The sequence below is a fragment of the Saccostrea cucullata genome, unplaced genomic scaffold (genome assembly GCF_032062105.1).
Source record: "Saccostrea cucullata isolate Sc308-1 unplaced genomic scaffold, CSIRO_AGI_Scuc_v1 ctg1105, whole genome shotgun sequence".
NCBI classification, from domain to species: domain Eukaryota; kingdom Metazoa; phylum Mollusca; class Bivalvia; order Ostreida; family Ostreidae; genus Saccostrea; species Saccostrea cuccullata.
In genome coordinates this window covers 269,425-279,882 of record NW_026927407.1, presented here as the reverse complement: position 1 = coordinate 279,882, position 10,458 = coordinate 269,425, and the positions used below count along the sequence as shown (strand labels likewise).

Below are 10,458 nucleotides of genomic sequence, written 5' to 3'. Positions count from 1 at the left end.
AAATATTGAAGCCGCAAAAATCTTTGGAAATCTTTTGAAAACTTTGTTTGTTTTGGCACTGAATGACGGAATAGTAAACATAAAAGTATGTGTTATCATCCATAATCAAAGATTGCAATAATTCAAGACAGTTCACTTTTTAAAAATACAGTCAACTCTTTTGTTTACTATCTTCAGTATTAATGCGAACTTCGTGTCTTACAAAAAACGGGCATTTTCAGAAAACAGTCGCTTTAATACTCATTAAGTTTAAAGTACGTTTGATCGTCCGAACAACTCCTTTTTGTGCAGGGGATATTTAAATGCCTTCACCTTGCATTTGTCATGTATGCATTTAATTGAGGTCTTCTTTATGAGCTCTGTATTTCTTCTTGCTTTAAAATAGTAGAATTTCCTTAACGTTTCGGTTTGATTTAAGGACGTAATTTTATTTTTTAGAAGGTAAGTATTATAAGTAAATTTTGAAATAAAATTATATCATGAAACTGATCAATGTAAAGAACTTTGGAATTAAATTACGCAAAAGTCATTAACATATATTTAGTTTTATTATTTTTTTACTTAAAAAAAACTTTATAATTCTTTTATGTGCCGAGCTTGTTTGCAGATAGTTGTATTTTTTACGAAGATTACTTTTATTTAGATGTATGTTTATGAGGGGGGGGGGGGCGATCTGAACCAGATTAATCGATCGTAACCTGTGAAATTCAATTACGTAAAAAGAAATAGCAAGAACCATAAATTTCAATGTTTAAATAATGTCGCCTACATTGATTTGCTATTTTGACAACCCACCTTGTGTTTCATTAATTTAAAAGGGAATGTTCCTTGAAAACTGTAAACTGATGAAAATGTACATACTACCTCAACAATCTTTTCCATCATGAAAACATGTATCAAGATTTTATTAGTAAATATTGTACACAGATTAAGAATGGTCTTGATAAACAAATGATCTTAAATTTTTACAAGATGTAGTGAGTATATATCGAATTTATAGAAAAAATATCATTTTCTTTATGCCCGCTGAAATAAAGTATACACATATCAGATATACTAAAATGTGTTCTTATTAATTTTTTAACATAATATTATTTTTAGCTTGATTTTATGAGTTGCATAATAGTGCTCAAGTAGTTATAGTCAAATTATGATAAAATTGTTAATTATGTTCCCCAAACGAAGTTTGGGAACATATTGTTTTTACTCTGTTTCTTATTATTATTTTTCTTCTTCCTGGGTACTTATTTGTCCGCGAATGATCTTGTAAACTGTTCATCTGATGTAAGTAAAATCTTTTTAGGGTAAGTAGACATGTTATGTAGATTTGCGGAATCAAGGTCATTTTGCGCGCACGTGCTTGCAAGAGCGTGCACGTGCAACATGTAAAATGCCCAATACAATTGATAAAGCCGTAATTTTTCTATTTCCGGATTAAATGTGTTAAAACTCAGAATATAAGAATATATTAGTATTATAGACAAGAGGACATTGTCAAATTATCATGAACTCACGCGCATGCACGTGCGCTTCGCTCTGATTGGCTGAAACAAAAATCTCAATATCTTATTCGTTTTTTGACGAAATACTTTGAAATTTAAAACATAGTCATGCAGTAAAATATCCTACGATATGACATAAAATAATTATCATGAAATCACGCGCATGCACGTGCGCTGCAATCTCATTGGCTAAAACTTTAAATGCCTATATCTCCCTTTGTTTTCAGCCAAACAGGATGGGATTTAGAACATAGATAGTCTTAATGGACCCCTACAAGAGGCTGTGGTCATCATGCACATGCATGCACGTGCAATACGTATAATTACAAATGCACTTGATTGAGCGTATTTTTCGAATACTTTTTGATTAAATGCTGAGATATTAAGTACATTATAATAAACTAATAGTGTAGATACAATGATATGGTCATTCCGCATATGCATGCAAGTGTGCGCACGTGCAATGTAAAAATTTTGTTTATACTTGGTATTCTTTAGGAAAAACGTTGTTTAAGTTTCAGATGCATAGGGTTTAGTTTTTTTTTATGAAGCTTAGAGGAAATGAGGCACCAAAATGAAGTTGAGGAGCGTTTGGGGAACATCTGTAACGGTTCCCGTTACAATTAGCACTAGTTTCATATTGTTTTGCAGATTAATTTCATTGGACAAGAGCAACATAAATTAAAATGGGTGAACCGTCAAACGAATGGACCCGTTTAGTAGAGAAGTTTAAAAAACCAAAACTTGTTTTATCCGTCATTGGGGATTCGGACAGCTTTGTTCCTAGAGCTTGGCCCAAGTCAGTGTTCCAAACGGCGCTGATAGAGACGCATAAAAGCAGCGGAGGAGGTTAGTGCCCCCCCTTTCCTATTTAGAACATGTCATTCCGAATATCGATGATTCGGACAGCTTTGTTGCTATTGCTTGGCCCAAGTCAGTGTTTCAGACGGCGATGGATAGAGACGCATAAAGGCAGTGGCGGAGGTCAATCAGGGGAAAAATCCAAAAATATTAATCAGCCTTAGTTAACAAATTTAAAATACAGAGACCCTGAGACCTTGCCTGTGTTCTTGGTGGCTAAATTGATTTAAATTATATTTAATGAATGTTTCAGCAATATTCTGTCATTTTCTCTTCCCTTTACTTGCTGTGTAGCTAAAACACAGAACGTAAATGAATATAAATAAAGACTAATAATTACTTTATTAATGAATCAATCACATCAAAATCTTTGAAAATTATTCAAAATGTTCATATTTTAATCAGGACCAGACGACACGCCCCTAATCAATATATATTCCTCACGAACTGAATATAATACAGAACTCATTAGAAAATAAAAAATAAACACTTTAACAGGCATTTAAGCAAAATAATAGAACTTATTTATTAATGTCGAATAGCCGAAGTATCGACTTTTCCGGTACATGTACTTATTTGTTGAAACCCATTTTGAAAAACATTCGAAATCACAAGAAATGAACACTACGTATACAAGCTAATTCAGAGAATTCGTGTCCCCCGCTTAGGGAAAAAATCGGATCCCCCCTGACTGAATTTGTAGAATTATTAAATGTATACATGTATACTGAAGCAAATAAAATACATGTATGTCAATATGCATATAAAGATTTGATTGCTTATTCTTTATTATGTGTATAGAAGATTCTTTTTATATGGAATATTTATCACACTGTAATGATGATTTTATAACCTCATAAATTTTTCATTTCACATGCTGAATACTATCATTTAGTAAAAAAAAAAAAAAAAAAAGAAAAGTATTTAAAAAAAAAATAAAAAAAAAAAGGATCGGCCGAGATTCGATCCCGGGTCCTCTAACATTTGAAGCGAGTGACATAACCTCTAGACCACGGAATCACTGTATCCAATCTATGTTACAGGCAGTAAAGTATATGCAGAACTGAAGTTATATATTCATATTTTCATGTTCGGTATTCTCAAAATTTTACACAATCCATGGTGTTTTATTTATTTAGCCTTTATTAAACAGTTCTAAAAGATGTAATAAGAACATAAAGTCCGCCGAGAACCTGTTTTATACGCAATAACTCTCCTCATGCCCCTGCGCTAAAAATAGCGACATGTAATACTATAAATACTAATAAAACAAACGGGGCGGGGCACTTTGAGAGGGGTGAGAGAGGTCCTAGGGAGTTTTGGTATAAAATTACATTGCATAAGCTCAAAATCTTCTTGAAATATTGCCCGGAAATGATAGTGTTACACACAGACAGAATGTATAAATTTACGACCTTGAACTTTGACCTTTTGACCTCAAAATCAATAGGGGTCTTCATTAGGCCACAGGGAGTTGTTATGTAAAATTTCATTGCAATAGCTCAAATGGCTCTAGAGATATCGTGTGGAAACGAAAGTGTTTTAACAGACAGAATTTGCTTATTTATGACCTTGACCTCTGACCTTTTGACCTCAAAATCAATAGGGGTCTTCTTTAGTCCATAGGGAATTGCTATGCTAAATTTCATTGCAAAAGCTCAAACGGTTCTCGAGATATCGTGTGGAAACGAAAGCGTTACAGACAGACAGAAAGACGGACGGACGGACGGACAGACGGACGGACGGACGGACGGACGGACAAACCCAAATTAATATCCCCCACTTTTCAAGCGGGGGACAAAAATTTACCTTATATAATATCAAGAGCTACAACTTCCATATATTAAGAGAAGCGTTTCGCCTGGCTCGAATAACAAATATTTTCTCATACATGAATAAAACCATAGTAAAGGGTACGTAACGTAGAAGGAATTTAGTTGATAAATATATAATGATGAACTTGTGTAACAATTTTTCAGGAGGAATTAATCTTAACTCACTCTGATTAAAAATTATATTTAAATAAACAATAAAAAGATCGATTAATTTGATTGTCAATGATGGAAACTGTTACTTACAACAAAAATTTTATGTAATCGGATAGAAACCAGCCAGAATACTTTTCATGATTGGGCTACAGAAGTGTTTTAACATAATTTCATGATTTTATTCCAGTGCTTATGATCTTGTCGATTCACATTCAAAAAAGTTTTGTCTTCTTTCTCAGCGCCTTGTATTTTGTTTACCACCAAAAGGCATTTTACACGGACATTTTTAAGATGTTGCATTTAATTCAAAATTTTACTTTTTATTTTACTTATCTCTTTAAAACGCTTGCTATCATAAATTACCTATATATTTTCTTTCTAAAAAGCACCTCATGAAATAGGCATGTGCAAGAAGATAATATTGATTTTCCTTAGAAGCAAACTGTAAATAACGCGTATGTGTACCCGTTATTCTATCACTTTATTTCATCTTCTGAGATTTGACTCTTAGTAAACAAATATATCTGGCAAGATTTAAATCATACGTGAATAAATCGGTATTATTTCGGAAGGTTTAAATATTCTTCAGATGCACAGATTGTACTCTGACGACTTCGTTTGTCAAATCAATGATTTTTAAAACCATTTAAAGCCCCGACTATTGCTTAAAAACACGCAATCTGATCTCATTAACGCTCTATTAATAATCTAAGTATACAGAGTCCCTAAGTTTGTTCAACCTTGAAGGAGGGATGTAGTTAAACAATTACTTTGAACAGAAATGACACACGTACTTCTTTTATTCTTGAACCCATAACATTTTTTTGTTCCTTAAAAACTAATTTTCAGCTAAATATGTCAATCTGATTAACAGTATGCTTGAATGTACTAGCCCTGTAGCGGAATTTTTTTTCATTCTCGACGTCATAGCACTTGTGCATGAAACAAGTGCATTGTATGTACTTAAAGTTTGAACAGTAAATAAACTCTTATGCAATTCTCATTCTTTAGAGTATGGGGTACTTGCAATTCTTTGCAGAGTAGTATGTTTCATAAACCCTTACGTGCTTTGACTATGAAGAGTCACTCTTTTGTCAGGGCGAGGGACATTTTCTCAAAACGGTCTATCGAAGATAATTGTGTCGTCCAAAATTAATACAAATTAAATCAATACACTGTATTTTACATTTTGACTTCTTTGGAAAAGAGGCTTATTAACGTACTTTCGTCTGTAAAATAAAGAATATTTTATTTTATTTTCTATGAGCAGATGTCGAATCTATGAAAAATGAATAAATGCTGACAAGCTTGATTCTCTCTTGTTTATACATATTGTTTTTAAAAGCTACTTTGTAAACCTTTACAAAAAGAACTATACTTAGCTATAGTTTACTAATATTAAATATAGTAAAATCAAAGTATTTTTACTATAAATTGCAGATAAATATATATTTCATTTAATGAGATTTATCAGAGATAAATAAGAACTATTTCTTGTACATTTACATATTCCTTGCATAAGTCTAAATCAAATGTTTGAACAAAAGAAATATTAGGACCCAAGATCTTTAATAAAGATCAAGATAAAGTTTCTTAGTAAATCAAAGTACTTCCTATTATGATAACTGTTGTTAAGGGTTTCATCATCTGTTCATTTAATTTCTTTTTATCCAGACACATGGATATTGTACGGAAATAAGAATGTGGGTGTATCGAAGATTGTAAGAGACGCGGCAGACGTTTACACCATAATGGAACAGAATCAGAGAAAAGATGAAATAATACTTATAGGGACGTCACGTGATTCTACTGCTAACTGTGTTAATGAGGTAAAACAAAAGCAGTGTACGAGAAGATAAAGGTATTTATCTTATGCCCACAGATCGACATATCCCTGGGGTATATTGCATTTTTCCTGTCTGTTCTCAATTTTAACCTATCCCATACCTATTGCGCTGTCAAGGATAAGTGTATACCAGTTCAGTTTACGTATTTCTCCAGGGTTTCTCCCTATTTTTTTTTTCAAAGGTTAAGGTTTCATCTCTAAATAACTAATACAACTATGCCGGTTTGTCTTTAAATAAAACAAGATGTGTTTGTGAAACACTATGCGCCCGGCGGCAACAAATTAAAAAAAAAACAAACATATTTTTAGCATATAGGTCTCAGTGAAGGTCACAAGGTCATTGATCTTGATGTCTTTTGAAAGATCTTGATTAGTGAAGTAAGCATACCAAATATGAAGTCTCTATCTTCCTTGGTTCAAAAGTTATGGCGAAGGTTCAAAAAAGCTTTTTTTAGCACATAAGACACAGTCAAGGTCACAAGGTCATTGACCTTGGTGTCATGTGAAAGGGCTTTACTAGTGGAGTAGGCATACCAAATATGAAGTCTCTATCGATCATGGTTCAAAAGTTATGGCAAAGGTTAAAGTTTGCAGACAAACAGACAAACAGACAGACAGGACAAAAACAATATACGCCTCGGATCTTTCGATCCAGGCGCATAAAAAAACTTTATTTCATGCTTTATCATAATTTCTTGCTTATTTACCCTTCACTGACATACGGTGAGGTCTCAACATGAGTAAGAAATTCTTGATTGAGACGCTATACAACATACATTCAATCTTGTCAATTTTCAGATTTACGAGATTTTTTATGCTCATTTATTGTCAAATCTATCTTAAAAGATAATCTTTCCCATCCCTTTCACCGCGGATCATTATCGGCACAAACTTCAATCTACACTACTACTGTATACAGGGTTATTTTGGCTCTGTGTTATTTTCGCCCTTTTGCACTTGCGAACAATTTTGCCCCGTTTTATATTCGCCCAGTCATAGTTTTGTGCCCAGTCATAGTTCTGTTAAAGAAATTATGCTGTGTAATTTTGATTCGCCCCAAGATACATGTACCTTCATTTAATTTGTTTCGATTTTAGGAGCAATTTTAAACATTACGTCTTCCTACATTTGATAAAAACTGAAAGAAATCTGAATAATATATAATTTAAAAACTTTAATACGATTCATAACATGTTTTACTCTTCTTTCAGAAAGGGAATGATGTTCTGAATTTAACCAGGGTACTGCAACTAGAAAAATTTATTCAGAATCAAAGTTCAATTACAGAGAAAGACATAGAGGGATTCGGTAACTCTTCTGAGAATAAATTTCGTTATATATATATATATATATATATATATATATATATATATATATATATATATCTTTACCCCAACTTGTCTGTTGCTCTATAGTGAAGATACACTAACTTGGGAACGGCTGAAAATTAGGTGCTGTTTTTTAAACGGACCTAAGTCAGAGCTGTTTTTATTATCGTTACAACTCTTTCATCTAGTAAAATCAATAGATATGCTTCATATATGTGAAACTTTGTTCTCTTATCTGTACATTGATATAAGAGATAGCTTTGTATGTTGTCAATTAATTGAAATATTATCTTTTGTAAGGGACTACCCCTTTTTGGCGTATATATCGAAGTGTGATAAACAACCTAATTGGGTACAGACGCCAGTTTTCTGTGAATATCTTTATAAAATGAAATATATATCTAAAAGATATCGTCATTAATCAAAAGAAGAGATGCAGGGACACCTTCTGAGCAATTATGACCTCTTAACTGTATCAATGAACATAACCTGAAGCGATTTTCTGCAAGGATAGGTCGATTTTTGGCTGCATTTCGTATATATAATCGCGCATGCTCAGTTCAGTATTTCAGTTAGTAATGGCGACGTGCCCTAAATTCTTTACGTTTTGTAAACATTGGAGTCTAGTACCATTTGTGAATTTATTTGTTCATCTTTGGATATGTATTTATCAAGTTTTGGAGTATGCTATGTATCACATACAAAGTGGAGGATCGCAAGCTATCTGGAGATCTTTAAATGAGCTTGATTGTGTTAAATGTTCAAGGATATTGATTTTCTATTAAACTGTGTTTCGAATAGAGTTTTTGAGAATAAATCAATCTGCATCTGTAATTTAACAAACCATGAATAAAATCCATAAAATTGCGTCTTGATTCAGAAATACGAGGATGAACTTGTGTTTTAGTGAAAATGTGTAGTGACCCAATTCTGCATTTACGGCATTTGAGTACAACATCCACAAGGAGGTCATTGATCTGTTTAAAGGTAATAAAGATATAACGTTTTATAATTTGCATGCTATTACTGATTGGATTGAAATAAATAACTCCATCAAAAATAAGGAAATTGAAAGAACTTTTCTGTTGATTTCTGAAAAAAAAATGTCAAAAAAAATGTCAAGTTATTTCATTCCTTCTGAGATTTGTTTGTTTCATGGTCTTATTCATTTTATGTTATTTGAAAAATACCAAACTATTTAATTTTGTTAAATCAATAACGAAAAAAGGACAAAGCTTCACTTACATGCAGTACATTAATGCTAATAGTGACCTTTTAATTTAGTATTTAATTTGGTTCAGCTTTAGGGAAATCAAAGCAGGATAAGATTAAGGTGGAATGCCTCACCAACTTTTCATCTTATAGATTTTTAAGTCATCCCTTTTAAAAATGATTTCAGCATTGTAAGACCGATATCAGCTCTTAATTTTTTTTATACAAATTTTTTTCAAAGAAAATGAAAAAAAAAAATCATATATATCTGAATAAGTTGCTTTCGGGCTAAAAGTTTGCTGTAAATGATTAATGAATGCATCATATGGATATCAAATAAAATATGTAAAGAAAGGCTTGTTAGACTTTTAAATTTTTTTTTATAATTATGAAAATAAAACACATCATTTGTGAATATAATTAAACTATGGTTAAAAGCACCATAACACTAGTAACAACTGAGGACAACATGTTTTGACTCCCCCAAAGTTTAGCTTGTTTTTTAAGATTTGAACCTCGGTTGCACTCGTACAGCCAACCCTCAGACCTGAGCAAGCAGCAAAAAAACACCCAGTTATCCGTAAATCAATGCACGCCCGAAGGAAAATTTACAAATTAATATAGAGTCATTTTTATTCTAATCATTTTTCTACGTAAAATATCACATCAAACCGGGGATCTATGTTTTAAAAGAAATTTGACCGGGTTATTAGACGAAAATTATCCCCTGCCTAGAAAATTACTCTTTTCTACAGTCATTTTAAAAAAATCATTGGAGTTTATTTTTTAGGAGACGTTTAACACATGAAACAAAAATATTTCCAAAAGGATTAAAATATCTACATTTTGATAATAAATATCTTTTACAAGAACTTTTTCAATCGACAGAAAACTTTAAATTTCTTTACACCTTAGTGGGTTATTTATCTTATTTAAATCATTTTTTTTTCAAAAATGATATTTAATATAACCAGAGCAATTAAGGAAAATGAAGTAAAATTATTAACAATATTCAGAAAATATAATATTGTTTGAAATATTTCCCCATCTTAATACTTAATATTTTGTTTTGTGTGTGTGTGCGTATGTGTGTGTGTGAGGGTGTGTGTGTGTACGTTTGAGAGAGAGAGAGAGATAATGTTAGGGTGTACTGGTGTATGTATATTATATCAAGCTATTTGGATGTGTTTCATGATGTTAATATTGTCTTTAGGAGACAAAATTATATATACCTGTAAATATAACGTTTTACCAAAATTGAGTGCCCGGCTCTAGTGACGAAACACCAACTTGGGTCCGGCTGATATATATCGAAGTGTGATAAACAACCTAATTGGGTACAGATGCCGATTTTCTGTGAATATCTTTATGAAGTGAAATATATATCTAAAAGATATCGTCATTAATCAAAAGAAGAGATGCAGCGACACATTCTGAGCAATTATGACTTCTTAACTGTATCAATGACCATAACTTGGAAGGATTTTCTACAATGATAGGTCAATTTTTGGCTGCATTTTGTATATATACAATCGCGCATGCTCGCTTCAGTATTTCAGTTAATGATGGCGACATGCCCTCTTTTTTGTAAACATTGGAGTTTAATACCATTTGTAAATTTATTTGTTCTTCTTTGGATATGTATTTATCAAGTTTTGGAGTATGCTATGTATCACATACAAAGTGGAGGATCGCAAGCTATCTGGAGATCTTTAAATGAG

General features: G+C 32.1%; 1 protein-coding gene across 1 annotated transcript; it reads left to right on the top strand.

Moving 5' to 3' along the window:
* Positions 1 to 367: 367 nt before the first annotated feature.
* LOC134274423 (uncharacterized) lies at positions 368 to 8,932 on the top strand. Its single transcript, XM_062756716.1, has 5 exons — positions 368 to 441; positions 2,154 to 2,351; positions 6,026 to 6,180; positions 7,409 to 7,505; positions 8,925 to 8,932. Exons 2-5 carry the CDS (start codon positions 2,189 to 2,191, stop codon positions 8,930 to 8,932), a joined length of 423 nt encoding a protein of 140 aa, XP_062612700.1. The 5' UTR covers positions 368 to 441; positions 2,154 to 2,188.
* The last annotated feature ends 1,526 nt before the right edge of the window (positions 8,933 to 10,458 follow it).